The 20650-nt window shown below is 31.9% G+C and overlaps 3 protein-coding genes across 9 annotated transcripts; 1 reads left to right on the forward strand and 2 right to left on the reverse strand.

Annotated features, from left to right (window-relative positions):
* Positions 1 to 567: 567 nt before the first annotated feature.
* On the forward strand, positions 568 to 15402 carry LOC136772947 (uncharacterized). Of its 5 annotated transcripts, XM_066726222.1 has the most exons (12): positions 2639 to 2764; positions 6542 to 6664; positions 6760 to 6899; positions 6984 to 7113; positions 7331 to 7468; positions 7858 to 8034; positions 8105 to 9280; positions 9368 to 9510; positions 10168 to 10502; positions 13105 to 13365; positions 13466 to 13725; positions 13810 to 15402. In XM_066726222.1, the coding sequence occupies exons 2-12, from the start codon at positions 6548 to 6550 to the stop codon at positions 14761 to 14763; spliced, it is 3831 nt and encodes a 1276-aa protein (XP_066582319.1). In that variant the 5' UTR covers positions 2639 to 2764; positions 6542 to 6547; the 3' UTR covers positions 14764 to 15402. The 5 variants fall into 5 exon arrangements, with proteins under 5 accessions (XP_066582317.1, XP_066582315.1, XP_066582319.1 ...); XM_066726220.1 differs by lacking the exon at positions 2639 to 2764 and adding an exon at positions 568 to 795 and having other exon boundaries at positions 13466 to 15400; XM_066726218.1 differs by lacking the exon at positions 2639 to 2764 and adding an exon at positions 2321 to 2444 and having other exon boundaries at positions 13466 to 15400.
* Positions 792 to 4441, reverse strand: LOC136772948 (pickpocket protein 28-like). The gene is made up of 12 exons (XM_066726223.1): positions 4060 to 4441; positions 3844 to 3962; positions 3664 to 3783; positions 3322 to 3525; positions 3075 to 3189; positions 2856 to 3004; positions 2579 to 2780; positions 2172 to 2442; positions 1962 to 2088; positions 1744 to 1869; positions 1580 to 1671; positions 792 to 1489 (listed from the first exon to the last, which is right to left on the reverse strand). Exons 1-12 carry the CDS (start codon positions 4426 to 4428, stop codon positions 1305 to 1307), a joined length of 2079 nt encoding a protein of 692 aa, XP_066582320.1. The 5' UTR covers positions 4429 to 4441; the 3' UTR covers positions 792 to 1304.
* Positions 15403 to 15504: 102 nt separating the features above from the next.
* Positions 15505 to 19994, reverse strand: LOC136772949 (uncharacterized). Of its 3 annotated transcripts, XR_010822532.1 has the most exons (5): positions 19232 to 19992; positions 18525 to 18565; positions 18174 to 18422; positions 16154 to 17333; positions 15876 to 15982 (listed from the first exon to the last, which is right to left on the reverse strand). XR_010822532.1 is itself a non-coding variant. In XM_066726224.1 (4 exons), the coding sequence occupies exons 1-4, from the start codon at positions 19233 to 19235 to the stop codon at positions 15878 to 15880; spliced, it is 399 nt and encodes a 132-aa protein (XP_066582321.1). In that variant the 5' UTR covers positions 19236 to 19994; the 3' UTR covers positions 15505 to 15877. The 3 variants fall into 3 exon arrangements, 2 of the variants coding, with proteins under 2 accessions (XP_066582321.1, XP_066582322.1); XM_066726224.1 differs by lacking the exon at positions 16154 to 17333 and having other exon boundaries at positions 15505 to 15982; positions 19232 to 19994; XM_066726225.1 differs by lacking the exon at positions 15876 to 15982 and having other exon boundaries at positions 15989 to 17333.
* Between the last annotated feature and the right edge of the window lie 656 nt (positions 19995 to 20650).

The raw sequence follows: 20650 nt of genomic DNA on the forward strand, positions 1-20650 counted from the left end.
GAACAACTGATTTGTATATACAGATTACAGATATCTTAACAATAGAAGATATTAAATTATGTCTCATTTTGTGTTTATATACTTCTATTGATTCTTTATAGAAATCATGTATGTTGAATGTAAATATTTATAATTTTAACAAATAGTCACATAAGGATTATTAAAGTAAATTTTTAAATATCATCAATGATTATTCATAATCAGTCATTTTTTAAATAAATTAAACAAAAAATTGCTGATTTTTATAATTTAATTACATTCCCAATGCACAATTATACTGAACAAATAACCATTTTAAATATATGATTATTAGTATTAATTTGATATATTTGTTTTTTAAGTTTCATTTTGCCAAAGTTTTTTCTTGCTGTATTCATGTGATGCATAGCCGGTCGATATTGATTAATTGCTGCCAATCAGCAGTATTCTATAACTGCATGTAACTTCTCCGATTGGCTAGTTGTAATCTAAAAGCACATTTAGCTTTTCTCCAGAAGAAAGGAAAGAATCCTATTGGTTATTTTATTTAGGAGACAGTTCATGGAGTGAGTACTGAGAAGAGTGAGAAGGAAGAACGGAATGAAAAATAACTCCAAGAACCGTAAGAACCACATAGGACATGGCGTCATGTGAAATGTAAATTTATCTATTATAAGTTTTAGTGTGGAAAGATAATCTGCTACAACAATTTTCAAAGTTTTCTAAAATTTTATTATCATACTTTTATATATATATATAATACATTTTTAAGAATGTCACCGGATCGTGGCTGAGCGATTACTTTATAAATAAAAGGTAAGTGATTTGTGCTTAAAAATATTTATTACATGTAATTTATATTTTCATAGTTTACTACTCTGTAAGGCATCTGTCAAATAACAGTAAGGAAATTTAAGTACTAGGTTAAAATTTTGTCTAACGTCAGCAACAGTCGCATGCCAAAATATTTACTTGCATATTTATTTGGTAATTAATATTTCAGATTATTAAAGTATTATTTACTTTAATTTAAATGCCTAGCTGCATGTGTGCACGGAAGTTTTTTTTATAACCTTCTGGGAACTTATTTTAACAATTTAAATCAATCATTCAAATTATCTTGTATGTTATATTTTTTTATATTGCTGTAAGGATATACATGACAAGCTCAGTTTAATTAATGATTGGTATAATTTTTTATTGTATAGGCATTACAAAAATAAATTTATTGTATATGAATAATAAAGGAAATCATTCTTTCATAATTAACATTTCTCTAATCAATGCTTCATTGTGTAAATTGTGACTGTTAATAAAATATATATTTATTGTGCAAATGGATAAACGTGTTGATGTGGACCCAATGATTGTACCTGAAGTTTATTCCTTGTATTTTGATTAGAGCCTTTGTGAAGTCTGCACCACAGTCTTAATGTACCGAAATAGAAAATTTCAACGAGTGACAAAAAGCTAAATCCCATGCAAAGGCCTAATAAGCCTCCAGTACTTGCTAAATATCAAGGAGTCACTCATATCACATAAAACTGCTTATACTCACTCAACTTATTTAATTATTTGCTTATATTTAATTGGTACTTACATAAAAATTCTGTGAATCCAAAAAGTTCATTTTTTACATAATTTGTGAACTGAGAATCAACAAAAAATAAGTGAACCACTGCCATATTGTTGCTGCAATAAAGAATCATTATTACAAGATTGAAGCATTGTTAAGTATTTTTTTTAATAATGAGAGAAGATTACATGAAGTATTTTTGATTTTGCTTGATATAACGGTCATCTATATTAAATGTTGATAATAATTTGCTCTGTGACATTTCAATATTGTAATTAATTTCAAAGCAAGCGGGCATGCAGTTGCAACTTGGCCTGTTCATAAGGAATATTTGATTTATAACAATTAATTTTACTCATTAAATAAATACTATTTAACTTTAAAAGATAATATAATTACTACAGACGTTTTTGTGATATTTAAATGATTGATAGAAATTTCTTCCTCATCATACAGATTAGTTTCCATTGCTCTTCTAGCATTCTTAGCACACAAGTCATCCTTTTTCTCGCAAATTGGTGTATTGGATGATTCTGAAATTTGTTTACCTATTAATTGCTCTCCAAATTCCATACTTCTATGTCAATAATTAATAAAGAAGATTTAGCAAAATTACTAGGCATGTAGTGTTGCACACAGTGGCAAATCTTTTGTGTAAAATTAGCTTCACATTCTAAAACACAATTTCGTTGGGTATAAGTTCTGTAGTATCTCAAACTTCTTTCTGAATTAAAGAAGCATTTTCTTTTGTTAAGAGGAATTGATAAGATGGATCTGCTTGCACTTGATATCCGGGGTGTCACAACTATTCTGGTCTCTTCACCTGGAGATATTGCAAAAGCAAAATCTGCTATTTTTGGAGTTTCCACTGGATTGTGCAAAACCACCTGTAAGCAGACATTAAAATTCTTAAGAAAAATGTGTATATCCATTTGATCAAAATATTTTTATTATATATTTGTTTTGGATCTTATCCATATGATGAAAAACTTTTTCTAAAGAAAGTAACTATCAGATCGTTACCTTGAAGCCTACACTAGCCGTTGTTGAACAATAATACTCAGAGATTTCAGCATCCAAGACCAAAGTCAAGCCATAGAATAAGCCAGCACCATAAGGCCTCCATGGTACAGAATCTGGTGAAACCGAGTCATCATACCCTGTTTCTGGATTCCAATCAATACTTGGAAATGGAAAAGTTTTGTTGAGGTCAGCCCAGTCAAGTCTATTCAAGATAAATGTATTGTGAAGTGGCAATTTTAACAAGTGTAAATGAAACTTTGATGAAAAATTCTCTTACGGATTGAAGAAGAGATGTTTCTTGTGAACAGAATTAAAATTGCAACAAATCCCTTCGTCTGTCATTGTAGGATTGAAAATCTTTTCACAATCAGTTTGATTTCCATGCCATTCACAGTAATATATCATATCGGTACATGATTGGGATACCTGAATTTAGTACTTTTATTATAGCAATTGTATTTAACTAATATACCTAGAGTATAAATTATCGTCATACATTAATCATAAAACGTAGCATACTGGTCCAGTTTGTCGCTCCTATCAGGGGATCTGTCGTAATATTATCAGTGTTACAAATGTCTTCCAATAGAAATTGTTCTAGCTCGTCTTCACTATTGTAAAATAATTACTATTAACTTAATATATTTTAAAATTTTGTGTTACTACTTAATCTCTTTTTAAAACAGTGTTAAATAAGCTATAACATCCTTGTGCTTCAAACGTTTAACTAATTGTATGATTACCCTTTGAGAATTCTGTGCGCCTCGCTTTTCCTAGCATTATTCATATTGCAAATAGTCACGGAAGGAAACGGAATTTCATGCAAAGGCACTGATTCAGGACTCAATGAAATTATGATAGGAGTGTCGTTCCATTTTTGATACAGAAACCAGATGTAGTAGCTAGCTGTTAATACAGCAACAGTGAAAGAAATTATCCAGAAGAATCTGTTAATTAACATATTCCACAGTGTAATACTCAAATCATATTTCAATTATTTCTCTAATTTAATCCAGAAGTTTATAATTCATTAACCATCATTAACTTATTGCTTTTAATAATTTATTAGTTCTAGAATCTGTCACCTTTCTCCAATTGTCAAGCTGGAGTCTCCAACATAACGCAATCCATGAAGAGAACTGTTCATGCAATATTGCTTTGTCAAGCTCTTAACATTTGGATTATCCAAACAAGATCTCTTCTTCCTGGAAAATATCCCCTAAGATACACAACTTTAATCTCATTAAAAACCTTGCAAAGCATACCTTGCAATTTTACGATCACTAGAGTCATCAGATTTTAAGACTAGATGATCTGGTTTGGACGCAACATTGTGATTGTATCTTGATCTCAGGTTCGTTTCTCGATTATTGAAGGAAATTTGCTGGAAAAGAATGAAACGAAGATGAGAATAATTTAGAACTGATTTTAAAGATGGATTTAATTTGGAAAGAACAACGTATTTGAAGAAATTGGTTCACCTTAGAATTGGATCTGACGTTATCAGGCAAAGCGAACCCTTCGAATCTATGAAGAGTCTTATAAGGATTCTGAAGGTGAACAGTGTTGATGGAGTAAGTGGTGGCATTTCTTTCAAAGTCTGAAAAGTTCAAACTGGATCTTTTGGCCTTTCCATAAAAGTTCACGTTGCTCTCGTTGTACTCAATCTCCATGCTTTTGCCATTCACGTTGGAGGTTTTCCTGTGAAAATCAGTGTTGTTGTCCACTGTGACAGCTTGTCCAGTATTATCCGATTTTATTCCGCCTCTAATCGATATGAGCAATCGCTGCCAGGACTCCAATAGCTTGTCCTTTGATTTCGCCTCCCGGACTTCTCCAAAATTTCCCATCTATGGCTCGCAAAGACTCCCTTGAGGACTCTTGGACTCTGTGATCGATTAACACGGCCAATTTGATGAATAATTTTGCCCCAAGGCTGACATGGCTCTATCAAATGTTTCTCTTTGCACTATGATGTCTGACAACAATTGAGAAGCAAGGCAACGTTAATTAACTGATGAAACTATCGATTAAGCTTCAACATTGCGATTAAGAAAAATCATTGTTAATTTCAATAATGAAAGAAAATTATTGTAAACTTTGGTAGTGATGAAAGTGTGTCTGTAGAGATTCCTGTTTCAAGAATAAAAATAAAGTTTATTGTAAAGAAAAGATTTTCATTCTATGTAGGAAAAATTATTTGTTTGTTCCAATGAACGATATATGGAGAGGTGAATTTAATTGTTATAAAAAATTAATTGTTATGATGCAGAATTTTCCTAATTTTTTGATATCAGTGTATTTGAATCGACTGAGAATGCAGTTTTTCACTCCAAGAATGGGAATTGTACAGTGGCAAAGAATTGTTTATTCAAGTGGATGAGAGATGGAATATGAATTGAATTATTGTGTGTAAAAACTAATTTTTATGGCACAGGATATACCGATTCTTCAAAGTGTCCTCCACGATTGCTTTTTCTTCACTAAAGCTGAAAATTGTTGAACGACAGAGAATTGTTTATTCGAAGGGACGATAGATATAAAGTGAATTTAATTAATATAAGAAATTAATTATTGTGGCGAAAGAAAATCCTATTCTTTTCTATCAAAGTGTCCGTCACGATTGCCTTCCCTCCACTAAGGGTAGAAATGGTTGAACGACAAAGACTTTTCATCGACATTGTCGCAGGAATTTTCCGGATGCTCGCTAATTTACCCTTTGCTCTCGCATTCTCTGCACGTGTGTGTGTGTGTGTCAGTACAAAACCGATGTATGCACGATTAGCGCGATAAATAGAAATTATACTTTATAAGTCAAACCCGAAATCCTCAAGTTCCATGTCAAGATCGTTTGATGGAAAATTAGTTTCAATAATTACTAGATGCATCTGCAAATTTAAAATTTGTCCATTTAATAAAATCTTCATGATTCTCTTATACTAGATAAGCGTTCCCCCCGTTTGTTTACTGAATATTTTTAATATTAAATTTGTAAACATTCAATTTTTTAAGATCATAATTTCTTGCTATTGCGATAACTTGTGTCGTTACATGAAAATTTATATATACAAAATATGAGAATGCGTGGAGAAAAAGAAATATGTTGAATAATAAAGAAATTTGTTTGATTAGACAAATTGTTATAATTAGATTTTGGTAGATACACGTGTATTGTGTATTTTCTCGCATTGAGCGGGGTTGGAAAAAAATGTTTCGTGACTGCGACTAACTGGATCTCCAGCGTAATTACATTGCAAACAGAGAGATATTTTTTTTATCGCTCCCTAACGTCACTCCACTTGAACCGCGATGCTCGTTAAAAAGGCTTAAAAACTAGCAAGGTTATCGCAATAATTAAAACACAGTAAGAATAAGGACCTGCATTTGGACACAAACCTAAAATAACTTACATATTTTTCGGTGGCTTACAACGAATCTAAATTCTATCCCCATTCCTTCTTCTTCACATACAAGGACACACCCCCACTAAAACAATATAAAGATATTGCAAATAATTTTGAAAGACGATGACGAAATTATAAACTTTGTTATAATAAATTGGACAAGAGTATATATGTTGCAAAGTATAAATAGGGGTTGAAAGTTAATTTTTCTAAGGGTAGATTTATTAGATAGATTGTTGTGAAAACTGATGCGATAATTAGATGAAAAAAGGACATAATTGTGAGATCCCTAGAAGCGATTTCTAAGGATCCTTGACGTTTAACTGCTCATCTTGTTGAATAATGGATCCCTTTTGGTAAACAATAATATTCAATTTTAGTAGGAACACGTGTCGCACAATGTGATAGGAAAAAGATACAAAAAGAACAATTAATATACATATAGATAAAGAGCATAGAACAAACGCAATTTTAATATAGTATTATAAAATTAAATGTTTAGAAAAATTTATTCTTAAGAACAATGTTATTACTTATTTGTTGTGATTTTCCGTTTAAGAAAAAAATGTCGAGACGAACTAGGAAAAGGAAATTGGAAAGTGAGGATCAGTTAATGGTCGACTGGGAGCAGGAAAATTTTCTACCAGATGACCTCAGAGATGAGATGGAATCAATGTGGGAGGTACTATACTTTTACCTTATACTACTCTATCATATTTATTTTATTCTTTCACTCGATGCTTGTTTGTAATAGAGAGACTCAATTATTTATTTCAGATTCCACAAATTTTCCACTTTTTATATTTGGTAAAAGCAGCTTTAAATTTACCACAGTTATCCATGTATGAAATGGAAAGGATGCTTCTCATTCCAAAAGCTTCCAAACAATTGGCCAATATTATGACTTCCCTATTGAGGTATTTTCTTTAATTTATTCTTTCTAGCAAATAAACTTTCACTTTCAAGCTTTCTTAGTACTTATGTATAAAAATAATATTTAGCTCATCAGCCCTTATACCAAAATTGAGAAGAATCCCTCCAATGCCATATGAGTTTTGGACCAATATATTAACCCATAAGATTAGGGGATGGGCCAAAGTTTTTGAAGGAAAGCACGGAGATGTTGTTAAAGTATGTATTAGGGTATAGTTTTCCATAACTATAAACTATGGTTTTTTCAATTAGACTGAAAATTGGCACAGCTGGAAAAAAAATAAATAGTTTACATGACACTAATCCCGATGATTGTCCTCAGATTGTGTCGAATTTTTAGTTTATTTGAAAAACTCCCTGTAATATCCCATGTTATCTTAAATTACAATGAAAGATCTCATAAAACAATTCTTAGGTTTTAGAAACCATTGGAGTAGAACCAGAATTTTGGAGTGTATTTCCTGAAGCCACACAAAATCACGTGAAAGACTTTGAAGAATTTAGCTTTAAACAAAGAGTTTGGCTGCTTAAGACTGTCTGCGACACCGCTATGGTAACGAAAAAATTAGATTATCAAAATCTCACCAGGGACAATAGAGAAGAAGATGTTCATCAAAGCTATTCATTTTTTTTAATAAGACTTAGTTCTGTTTGCTATCATACAACAAGTTTTTTCATTTTGTTCTCAAGAATCTTGATTATAAAAAGCTATCCGTGATTAGCGATAAGTCACAATTTCGAGATCATATAGGAAGCAAGAGCCATCAATAAATAATAGCATTATAATGTTTTCGTAAATACACATATCTAAACGTTTTTATTTTGATTTTTTTTTTGTGAATTGTTGTAGATATATTTCTCATTGTCGAATAGATTTGACGAGTAAATACCGCAGTCTATAAGAAGCTCGCTTACAGGCTACTATAAATTACTTATTTACAGCACAGTAGAAAAGTTATTCAAGAAGAAATGACTAAGCAGCAGTGGGAGCACCAATTTGAAATAATATTAGGAACTGATCGCCATGGAGCTAGATATATATATTTTCCACAATTTTTAAATACAGATTTAAGAATATACAAACATAGTCTCGATAATGAAATACTTTTAAGTGTAAGGGTAAGTTAAAAGATTGCAAAAATATGTTTCATTATGATGGTTTTTGTTTTGACATTTCTTATGTTTTTAGCCATCAATGCCAAAGGATAGCCCAAAGTTAAAAGAAATGGTTAAACTAGAAAGTAATTGTGTTAATACAAAAGTAATTAAACCTAGGAGAAGAAAGTCGCGCTGGAAAAATGGCGTTGATACTAAGCCAAGGAGACCTGTAAATAAGAGCATAATAAAATCTAATTTGAGTGATTCAAGCAAAGCAAGTAATGTTAGTACTTTAAACTTATCAAATACTGAATCGAGATGTAGCAGAAGCTCTTCAAAGACTTCAGAAGATAGTACAATATCTCTTGGTACAATAAAGAGAGTCTCTGATTTAAGTGATTGCGAGGGTAGCAATTTCAGCGATATTTCGTCAAATGATCTTAATTCAGAAAAAATGTTTAAAGGTTTTTCAAGAGATAATAATGGAAAATATAATATTTCGATGATAAGTGGGTTACTTGACAATTTGACATCGACTTTTGAAAATAAGCAGGATATGGAAGAATCTTTTCAATTAAAATTGAATACTAGGAATAATGAGACTTACACTTGTAAAGATAATTTGGTAGAAAATACAAATAATAATTATACAGAAGCAAAGTGTACCTCCGAGTTATTGATCTTAGCGCGTAATTCAAAGACTGACAATGAGAAATTGAGTGATAGTGTTGGTAATGAACCATCAGCATTCACCAATGAACTGGCTACATTTACAAAATTCAAATCTAATGATCATAAACTTATCGAAGCAAGGAGGAAAGATGGAGCTGAATTGAGGGATGAAGATAATGAAAATTCTAGTTATTTGATAAGTCATACAAAATCAAGGCATAGTGGAAGATCAAGTAAATCTTTCATAGGAAATGGACGTAACAGTCCAATTCAAAATAATAATAGAGAGTCAATCAGTGCAAACAGTGAGAAAGATTTGGATAGTGAACATGGTTTGGATGACTATCAGAAAGGATTAGTAGATAAATCTGTTTCTGATGATGATACTATATGTTACTCGGATTATGAGGAGGAAGACAGTGACTTTAAAAAATATGTGACAAGTGAAAGGCGGAAAAAGGAAGTAGAAAGTTTCAATGAAATTTTATCTGCTCTTTCCAAATCAAAATTTCAACTAGTAGCTGATAGCATTGAATCTTTGAAAGATCTTATTGCTAATTTGTCTACTACAGATAATGAGAGAGGCAATGCTTTGGTCAGTAAATATTGAATATAATATTTTTACAAAATACATTGATTGTAATCATAACTTATAATATTATTGTTTTTTTTTTGTTTAAAGAAACCAGCTTCAAGTGAGACAAAATTGGTACAAAAATTAACTAATCTATTAGGGTCTCTTGAAAAATTGGAGCCATTACTAAAGGAGTCAGCAAAGAAAGCAAGATCAAAGCTGCAGAAAGAGTGGTCTAATTTTAAGAATGGGTATGATACTTCCATTAAATATTTCTGTTCCCTACAGCATTGCATGATTTTTCCAAGGTGATTGATAACAATGTTTAGTACAAAACAACAAAATTAGACAAGTTTTATTTTAATTGACTTATAGTAAATTATATTAATAGGTGTTTTTCTTTCAAAGAAAATTTAAGTAAAATCTCAATTGAGAAGCATAATTTCTGTAACTTCAACTTTATAATCACTGACTCTTTCAATTCAGATGTTAGTAAGGGTTTTGATAAAATCAAGTAAAACCAACTTATATTAATCTAAATGGATAAACTTTGTTATGTCATAAGTTAATTGTAATTGATTTTATTTTCCCTGAATGTAAAATGTCCAACATAATAATGATGGTTTCCTTCAATTTAGAGTAAAGTCCAGGTTAAACTTAAATGGTGTAAGACAAATTTTTCCAAATGTGTTTTATAAAGTGTAGACTTGTTTTTTGTCATGTCAAATCTTCCTCTAACAAAAAATGATCTTATGAGCAAAATTTAATGTCCCATCTCCTACTAAATTTGATGAAACTGTAGCAATATCCACTCTTATAAATTTGAGCATGAAATTAACTAATAAATGTTGAGTTTCTTGGATGTTTGTGGAGATCATATGTGGCAGACAAGCTGCTGTATGTTGTAGTATTATGGAGGATCAAGACTCGTCTAGTGAGGATGGTCTCAGCTCTAATTGGTGGATTCTTGGATCGCAGGGCTGCCCACTGCAATCCAGCGATGCATCGTTACCGACGTTACCGAAGCCTACCTTATCCCCATTTGGCCCCCAAAATTCAACCACAAAAGAAGTTGAGTATGAAGCAGACTCTAAAGATACCTCAGAGTCAACAGCAACCATGTCAGTTAACGGAAGTCCCTCTAAGAAAATCGACGAGAAAACGGAAAGAAATACCGGAAAAGTCGAACGAAGCACAGAACATGAAGAAAGTGAAGAAGTTGAAGACGAACATTCAAAAGAAGGTCAGTATAAGAAATACATTTCATCTGTATTTTTATCCATCTTAATATAATTTTTTTTTGCATTAATTCCATTATAAAATTGTTAATATAACTTAAAGAGGTTAGAAAAATACCATTAAATATATCTATTAATTATGAAAGGTAATTGCGAATTATAATAATTGGTTAAAAACTGGTCTGACAGTCGAATGTGGTTCACTAGAGAAAAAAAAACTGTTTACTTTTCTTTTCATAATACTATAATGCAGAACCAGTCGATAATGTAATTCCCTACTAAGACGAATTTGCTAAATTAAACAAAAAAATATAAATATACAAACAGAATTCAATGTAACCCAATAAAATCTTTTAGTCTTGTCAAGAAAGTTAAGTATTAAAGCCTTAAATTATGAGAAAGAAATGGTCAAACCTAAGACGTTATTAGAAAGAACGAAAATGCAAAAAGGTTACAACATTTTCTAATAATTCACGAACGTTCAAAATAAGATATTATGGATAATTGTAAAGAAAACTTTTCAGTATAATTTTTGAATCGAACCTTTATAAAAGAAGTTATTAATGATTAAACATTTGTTTAATTCGATGATTTACATTGATAGAATAATCAGTCAATTTTCTTTTATTGATTAGACTAAGACATTTTTCAAACTAGTATATAATTATACGGTTTCAAGCCGGAATAACGGTTGACTATAAAAATAATAGTATAGGAACTTTTTCCTTATAATTATTTATACTATATTGAAATATATACGGTCCGCTGTAAGTAACTGACCGTTTAATGTACGTATAAAAAAATACCTTTTAAATCTGTTTCCGAAAAGAAACATTGGAAAATATAGATAGAGTAATAGCGTTATACGCTGAACATGCAGTGCTAAGAAACAGGTTTCTGCTAATATAAAACATCATATTTTTTATTATTACACAGGAAGCTATACAGGGTGTAAACTTTAATTCCCCCCATAGTATAAACGGTATAAACGTAAAAATCTATTGAATTCTCGATAATTCCAAAAAGTATCAACTTTTTGCAATACCATTTTCGATCAAAGTAGAAAAAAGATCCAGTAAGGTTTTATATAAAAAAATAATGTATCTTATTATGAATCAGATAATTAATTGTTTACATACAGGAGCCGAGGACGAATTAAATTATACACCCTATGTAATTTCTAAGAAACATGTGCTCATGAGAGCAGGTTTAGAATTCATAGTTAGAAACAAAATACAATTTTGTAAAAACTGCAATCGGGCCTTTATGTAATATACTTCATTCCGCAGAAATCCTCTTTAGAGTCCTCATTTTTCCTTGGTTAAGGGTGAGCCCTACCAAGCTACAATAAATTAAAGGTTTGTTATTCTATCATAATGAAATTAATAATCTAATAGAATTTGATGTGATTCACACCAAGATCCTTCCAGTTATTTCAAACACATTTTTTTGTCAGTTGACTCCAAATTCCAATCCAAACTCAACGCTAATCCTATAACAATAGTCGCTGTGATAAGAGGTGTAACTTGACACCCTTACACGGAGAAACTGAGTAGTTCGTGTAGAACGAGTGTAAACTGAAGAAAACTAGTCTAGAAAAACTCGAAACCCATGTTTCATACTTCATTCAGTTCATTCGCAACTGAACGTTTGCTCCGTATGAGTCGTCTAAATATCGCTGAGTGCTAGCCTATTCACTTGTATAGTCAGTCGAAAATTGAAGGATGAAAGTTGATGGAAGCTACTAATTTCAGGCAATCAAAATATTTTGAATATTCAAAAAATACTCCATGATGGAAAACAGCAATAATAGTGTTGGTAAGCAAATACCTGAAGAGTGATTATATATATATATATATATATATATATATATAATTTGCGTCATATGGAGAACTGTAAAATATATAAGACAAAATTAAATCGTATATAAAAAGGTTAATTTTTGCAAAAGATTTTTCAGAAATACCGATGCTTCCATCGAGAATAATGAATTTGTAAACTTAGAAGATAGCGTTTACTTAGGCCAAGTCCTAACAAAGTTGAATTAGCTTAATTGAAATTAAGCAGAGATGCCAACTATAGAAAAGGCATCAAATTGTGTATACGTTTGTACAGATTGGTACCTCTATTTAATTTCATTTAAGCTAATTGAGCCTTGGTAGGAGTGAGACTTGGCCTTAGAAATTTGAGGCTTACTGTTTCATCCAAGATGGCGCTTCGTTCTTTTAGCGGCCGGACGGGTGCACGCAAAAAATGTTTTGTTTTGATCTTCGTTACAAAATACTAGAAGCTTTACTAAATGTATCACTTGGGTAGGTTTACGTAAAAAATATCGTACAATAATGATATCAAATAGCACCGATTTGTTACTATATCATTAACATATACTGCTTTATTTTTTTAGTTGATAAAGCATTATTTAAAACCTGATGCAAGTTACATCATGCTGGATTTGAGTCGAGATCATTTACAATTGTTTGTGATTTGGTGACTAAGACCTTATCAAGCTGAAACAATTAGAAATTAACTCAGCATGGTGTAACATGGATTATGTCTAAATATTTCAAAGAAAGAAGCCTTTGTTTAACTTGGATGAAATTTGTACAGAGCCAGAAGTGCGAAGGGTACTACGAGCACGAGGTGTCTCCTCGTATACAGAGCAATGTTCTTCAGACGAGGAGAACGACGAGAGTGAGTTGGAAAGGTGGACCGACTTTGAGGCCATGTACGCAGGCCCCAGCACACAGGAGGGTCCAACCAGCAGCCGATATACAAAAGAGGGACATACCAGCAATCGTTCGGAAGAGGAGGATTCAGACCAAGAGTGGATTTTACCGGGCACTCGCAAACGGAAATATAAACGTCCGTGTAAGTAGAAGCAGAAATTTGGTAGAGGAACTATAAAATTGTCATACGAAGTAAATATAATATAGAGGAAAGAAAATGCTAAATAGTTTTAAATTTTCAGCTGCCAATAGACGGTTAAAATCTTTCAATTACAAAATTCAAAACATTAAAATGGATTTGCAAGAAAATAAAAGAGCGTCTACATCTTGGAGAAAATCTGGAGATATTAAGAATGTTGATAAATCCTCAAATCCGAATGCTGTGAATACTACAGGTATTTCTGTTGAGAAGGGTACAAGTGGATCATTCAAGATGGAGTCAGTCCATTCAGAGCTGGATATAAAAGATGAGGGTTTTATTTATGAACCTCCCGTCGAATATGTAAATAATCAAAATTTAAATATACAGCAAAACTATGTAATGGTTAAGACTGAGCCTAATCCTATTAACTACTATGTGATGCAGCCAAATACTTCTGTTGATGTAATGATGCAGTCAAGTCCATTAATATCTTCACCAGTAGTCGCTGAAATACCTCAAATGACACCTCAGCTTCCCGTTAGTTACTACCTACAAAATACAGCTGGTTGTATAGTCCAAAGTTCTCCCAGCAATTTTCTGCCGCAACCAAACTCGTATCAGATGTCTGAAGTGATACATCAGCAACCGTATATCAGTAATCCAGGCTACGTTCCTTGCATGATTAACGCTCAGCCCAGTTACGTTGTGCCAGCTGGTCCGATACACAGAATGCCAGCTATGGATACCATAGTACAATCTCCTATAGTACAGCAAAATTGTCCGCAACAGAATCTTCCACAAGGGTCAAACGTAAGACCTCGGAGAAAACCTTTAAATAGGTCAGGTTTAAACCAGAGCTTTCCACACCCTAACGGGGCTGTTATAAGAAGTAGCATGCCTATTAGAGAAGTTTCTTCAAAACAAATTCAACCAAGAGGAGGAACGAGCAACGCTCCTTTACGCATGCCTACGATAAGTCAGCAGCCGCCAACAACTAAATCAAATAAGCCGAAGACGACGTCCTTGATTGTTCTTAGTGATAGTGATGATGAGATAGAAATGATAATTACTGAGAAGACAACAGACACTGTATCAACTCCTGTTCAGAGTGCTACCTTGCCAAAACCCACCATTACGTCGGAGGTTACTGTGCCAGCTCCGATGAGTCACATACCTTTGCAGATACTTCAACGTATGAATCAAGGTGGTATTTCTATCACTCCTGTGAAGCCTCCACCGCCTCAACAGTCGAGTAGTAGCCATACGCAATTAGTGGTGGTAGTTAACGAAACCGGAAGTCATTACGCTTTAGCGTTACCAAACGGAAGTAAACTTATACTAACACCAGAACAGGTAGCCCAAATTAGAGCTTCTAATGGAGGAAAACTTGTCTTATGAAGTATACAAAATCAGTATTTGATTCTTCACTTAGTGTAGGTAGTTTCTTTCCGTCGATCTTTTACTGCACAAAATCAATATAAATAATTTAGGTAAAGTCGATTGATATTTTTCTCGAAAAGATGCAATCGCACGTGTACATTGCTATAGCATCACTATCATATTATAATTTTTAGTTTCATTGTTATTTAGTAAGTTAACAAAATATAAGTTTTGTGTTGCATTTGACTTTACTTTTGCAAATAAAAGTTGAACTTGAATTGTTCAACATTGTGATAAAGCTAATGTAGGGGAACACCTGTTAAATAGTTTTTTAATTATAGATATTTTACATTTAAACTGAACGCTGTTCCCTATTTTTTTCTCGGTACAATTTAAAGATATGTGCATGAAATACGAAAAGTTAAATTATTATTATTACGTTAATTCTTGAGCAAAAATGATAGTATACAAATTTGTATCATTATATTGTTCTTAACTTTTACTAGTTATTTCTTTTATATTTTTATCTTAACTATTTCAAATGCATTACCTTGCATTTATGCAAATGTAGATTAGATTTAGTCGCAATCAACATTTTATATACTTTAAGATAAACAAATGTATAAAAATATGGAAAGGCAAAGCTTGTTCCTATGTACGAGAAATAAATAATTATTTGTACATAAAAGTACAAATTTTTTGTATAATTTTATTACCTATTAGAGATTTTATACATTAATATTTTTAATTTATATATATATTTCTTACAAAATTTATTGAGCTATGATTGTAATTTATATTATGGCAGCAAATACAATAATTTATAATATTAAACGCATACTGCCACGATAAGACAGGAAGTCTTATTTGAGAGTGAGAAGATAACATGAGATTAATATTTCGGTATTTTAATGTTAAGACTGTTTTGAGGCCCTACCTGTGCGATTAATTACAACTTAATTGTTTAAGAACCACGTACGATCAAAAGAAATTAATGTTTCTATTCAAGACTTCCTTTTCAATCACTTAGCAAGCATCATAAGCGTGAAAAAAATTAGCGCTCCGAATTTCACTTCTTAGTAAAACTATGACTGATATTATACTCAATTGTATTGAATTTACAATTTGTATTTTAATCTCGATTTTTTTTTATATAAATATGTTTTTCGAGTTCTAAGAATTTGGATAAACGAGATCCATTGTAAGGGGTACCACTTCCTGGCGGGTGACTCCTCATCTAAAACAATGTTTTAAAAAGCATTATTTTATTTAACAAACAATTTATTCGTTCCAATCTTCATTCTAATTGTATTATACAAATTTGCTTATTTATAATCCTGATTTATATTATTTTGACAGATAATTGAAAATTTTAATAAAAAATTTAATGAGACTTAAAATTACATACCATACCGTTTATCTGGGCTTTCGGTGCTATATCTTCGTTTTCTGAGTTCGTTGATAACAAACTCAAGAAAATCGAATATTTTTGTGTGAATTGTAAAAAGTTTGTTTAAAGTTAGATAAAACTGATATACAGAATAGCTAATGAAATTGATTAAAAATCAAATATATTAGATCTAAATTAAACGTAAGACTATCTACAGTCGACTCGTAATACTATACTACTGTTAGAGGATAAGGAGATGATCAATTTAATGAAGGATATGCTATACATATCAAACAAGATTAGTTATGATAGGTTTCAAAATGGTTTGATTATTATTGATTATAGCCCATTACCACGCGCGAGTATTAGTATCTATTCTTTTTATTAATTTGCTAATACAAATTATATTTGTAATAGTTACAAAAATTATTATATGTAAAGTTAAATATAAAAAAACTAATTGGTCAGTAAAATATTGCACCAAGATATCTTCAGTTTAAATCGAAATTATTTTATTATCATCCATTTTATTTCTAATTCGAAATCAGTAGGTATCTTCAGAAATCGATTGTGGCGTTTGTACTGTTTTTAGAGATTCTTAATGCACTAAAGATTACAGTCTATAAATGACCAACGCATAAGGACTAAAAGATCAGATTGTAAATGAAAGTGAACTGTCTTGTTCCCCTGCCACGCTCCAATGACTTTGTATAGTAAAAGTGAATCCATTGCATTTCGCCCTTTTTTCTACCATTTTCCAGCAACCAATTTGCAATACCCTAAGCCATTTGCCGATGTATTAATAGCTCTTTTCGATAAAGCTGGCTGAATTATAATTTACCATAATTATTGCGCAAAATATGAGTAAAAAGCACAGTTATCTTGTAAATTAATTATTTATGATTGCAAGTTTTCAGCCGGGAGATCCCTGTACATTTGCAACATAGTGTTTGGTGGAGTCTAGATTTTTATTTTTCTGTTCATAACGTAAAAAACGAACACGTGATGATTTTTATGAATTTCATAAATTTCATAAATTTCAATACTTCAAGGTTTCGTATAAGATGGCATAGAAATCGAGATTCCACCATACAGTTTTATTTGTTTGGGATGCTTGTGTTTTGCCCGTGCAGAATTTCATCTATTTTTCCACGAACTGGTTGTTTGTAGCTTCAGCCTTTGGTTTTCTGAATCTCTTCTGCAAGAAAACAAACCAACACCAACGGTTAATAAAAAAAATTGCGTTTTGTTTTGGGTTACGTGAATTGCGGGATGAAGGTCATTATTCTCGTTCTCTCTTTTTCTTTGTTTATGGTAAACTCATAGGATAGGTGAAAGAGCCTTTGCAAAGCACAATAAAGATGTTGGGGCAATCCTTATGTTGAAAATTCTAACAATGGGATTTTTGCGGAAGCCTTTAGTGATAAAACGATAAAAAACATAAATCTCCTATGTAACGTGTCAATAAAAAGCAAATCAGTAAATTTAGTGATTAACAAACATTATTATTTCAGCGACTATATTGTCACATTAATATTTTTAACAAAATGTTATAAAAGCTAATTTTATGATCGAACGAATTAACATTTCGACTTCTTCAAGTACGAATAAATAGAATATTCCAGTAAATGTTATTAGACTAGGCTTTGGTACGCTGTCATTAGACGAGTTTTTCATTGTTTTTTAATGTGGAGAACTTATTTAGAATAATTTTATTAATAAAGAGTATACAGATAAATTATAATAGAAAATACAGTATATTGAACTATTAAATTAATTTTAATCTTCTTTTTCATATTTTTTAGAAGTACCTATCATCCTATTTTCAATATCCTTAATTTTATTTCGTTTTGGCAAAATTTAAAACTACGAGGGGCTTCAATTTATCATTAATTTCAGCATACGTGGGCGTTGTAATCGCGGTTAAAAAAACGTTTCAGAAAACTTATTACTTTAGGTCGATTCTAATTAATCCAACAAAGTTAACATTTTTGTTCCTTTCTTTCATTACTAGAAATTTGTAGTGCTTTTTACTTACCATAATCCTGTATTTTTCTTTGCACGCATATTCAGTCTCATCTACGTCATTGTAACAATCACTTTTGTAATCTTCAGGAATTGGACCACCTTCGAACTGGCAGAGTTTCGAAAGTGGACGTGCTTTTACTATCATCTTTTCAAAACCAGTTGGTTTGTGCTGAGGACAATAAAAAACGTCTGGCGTATTTTTGTCGAATACGATGCTTTTCCGCATGATGTCACCACCCTCCACCGTCGCTAGTAAAACCTTTTTTCAAAATATAAAATAACGCTTCAATCCTTTCTTCTTTGGTCATCTTAGACATTTTCTAGTCAATGCTAATAACCTATTAATAATATTCTCACTTACAATTAAAACAGCCACCAGACTGCAAGATATTCCTGTGTTTCCTGCAAAAATAAATCAAATACAAAAGTTAACCTCGTTAAAGAAATAAATCAGGGTTTGATTATATTAGTTGAAATTATACCAAGGTTTTGCAAGACAAATTAATTAATACTATGAAGCATTTGATTTACAACCTGAATAAACTTCTTGTGATTAAATATTAGATATAGCATCATCGAGCTGTAAGAAGGATCCGGGTCTCCTTGAAAAAAGAAATTTACGGTGGAAGTTGGTAATTGTATTTGAATAATAGCAAGGCTTTTGGTAACTGTGGGAGTTGTGTCGAGTTATCGTAAAATCTTAGAACCTTGCGTAGGTATAGTATAGTACATACGTTAATAATTATAATATAAAAAGTCTTTTTCCTGGGAACAATTAAATTTAATATAAAGAAATTCACTTATTTCAGTCTTATAAAAAGTGGTTTCAAAACAGTTGCTCACGTCAACCTCTAACAAGCTTCTTGGATCATCTCAGGAGCACGCATACAATACCATATATTGCCATGTAGAAATTCTGTCACTTTCACTATGATCAAAGTTAAAGATCAGCACCGAAACCTTTTTTCAAATTCGAAAATCGCATTTTCTTCTAGATTTGAAAGCTTGAAAGGAAATTTAGGCAAAACTTTGTTTTAACGGTATAAAAAAGGACGATGAATAACTTACTCATGCTTTCAACTAACGGGATCTGAAAACTTCTGTTGATTCTCTACGTTGAACGGTCCCACTAGTCTTTACTGTCTCGAATTCTCTTCTGAACTGAATCTGAGGCTGCTGGCTGAGGCCTAAGCGCCCTAAGCTGCTCACTCTAGTGTCTCCAGTTACTTCTGGCGCAAAGCCTCTAGTGTTAACTGTTACTGTTGACTGTTGGGTGTTGCAAGTGTTACCTAGTGCCCCGGGCCCTGAATGAGTCCCTGAGTCTGAATGTGTGTGAGCACTAGCTGTTAGCTCTGACGACTGAATCGGGACCAGGGTCCGGGAGTCCTCTGCACTACTCTGCACTCTGCAGTCCTCTGATTGCCTCTGAGCCGACTGAGTCACCTGTAGCGGCTGTAGCTTGTGTCGGAACAACCTGATGAACTCACTTGCACCAACTAGTACCGAGTACACCACTACGGAGTAGTGTGCGGTAATATAAAGGCTGATGTATAGGTTGCAACAAAATGATTGCAATTCCTTAAGAAAGTTTTATCTCGGAGACTATCTGATTACAACCCTTCAAAGCCTTATTGAAAACGACTTAGTGGTTTTAAAGCCTTAAGTTTTTGAAGAAAGGCGCATATTTTGGAGATCAAACTCGTCGAACTAATACAATGACGTCATAGATGTATCATTGTTGAATTTCGATTTTTGATTAACTGCGCGCGAGCATTTTTATCGATTTTATTAGGATTTAGGTCTTACAATGGAACAGCTCACAAAAATTAATTATTGTTTTATTTTATAATTGATATGAATGGTATGATTTTACTGAGGTTAATTTGTTACATTTAGTATCATTCTGTATAGCAAAATTTTTTAAATATTTATGTATATACTGCAATTTTAAAGTGATTTTATTATATATTATACGTTTCATGTGTAAAATTAAATGCAGTTTCAGATTCAATATATACGCTAGGATAATTAAAAAAATTAACTTGAATTGAGAAGAAATTGGCCGATAATTAGACGTTGAAACGTTGATAGGACGTGCACAATAAGAGCGGAACTTAGTTCGCACTAATTTTGACCAGCATTAAAAGATTGGCTTTTCGAAGAAAATGTAGAATAATAAACTAGAAAGTCAGACAATTTTTGTTACGATTACTTTTGATCTGCATTTTTATAAAAAGTGAATATTAACAGTATAATTACATACATTGAAGATTTATAGCTTAATTAAAGTGTAGAAAAAAAAGGAAACGAAGAATTTTTTGTTCCATTATAAATTAGTTATGTTTAATTTAAAACAAATGTATATATAAGTGCATGAGTGGACACAGCGATACACGTCTGCACGGTCTGCGTAGTGCGTACTCACAAGTAAAAGACCTTAGGTTAGCTGCCGTAGGCGGGCAGCACTGACTTTGCATTCATAATCTA

The sequence above is a fragment of the Prorops nasuta genome, unplaced genomic scaffold (genome assembly GCF_024137725.1).
Source record: "Prorops nasuta isolate Cenicafe-Biocafe unplaced genomic scaffold, Cenicafe_Pnas_1.2 PNAS00004, whole genome shotgun sequence".
Lineage (NCBI taxonomy): Eukaryota > Metazoa > Arthropoda > Insecta > Hymenoptera > Bethylidae > Prorops > Prorops nasuta.

Excerpts from the sequence above, each read along its gene's own strand:
- LOC136772948 (XM_066726223.1), bottom strand. The coding sequence starts at position 4,428 with ATGGGAAATTTTGGAGAAGTCCGGGAGGCGAAATCAAAGGACAAGCTA. Across the intron at positions 2,089-2,171 it reads TGTGCAACACTACATGCCTA|AATCATCCAATACACCAATT; the intron begins GTAATTTTGCTA and ends AACAAATTTCAG. Across the intron at positions 1,672-1,743 it reads CAAAATCAAAAATACTTCAT|CAACAATATGGCAGTGGTTC; the intron begins GTAATCTTCTCT and ends TCTTTATTGCAG.
- LOC136772947 (XM_066726220.1), top strand. The coding sequence starts at position 6,548 with ATGTCGAGACGAACTAGGAAAAGGAAATTGGAAAGTGAGGATCAGTTA. Across the intron at positions 7,469-7,857 it reads CTGTCTGCGACACCGCTATG|CACAGTAGAAAAGTTATTCA; the intron begins GTAACGAAAAAA and ends ACTTATTTACAG. Across the intron at positions 8,035-8,104 it reads AAATACTTTTAAGTGTAAGG|CCATCAATGCCAAAGGATAG; the intron begins GTAAGTTAAAAG and ends TTATGTTTTTAG.
- LOC136772949 (XM_066726224.1), bottom strand. Across the intron at positions 18,423-18,524 it reads GTCTGGTGGCTGTTTTAATT|GTTTTACTAGCGACGGTGGA; the intron begins GTAAGTGAGAAT and ends TTTTGAAAAAAG. Across the intron at positions 15,983-18,173 it reads AAGAAAAATACAGGATTATG|ATGAGGAGTCACCCGCCAGG; the intron begins GTAAGTAAAAAG and ends ACATTGTTTTAG.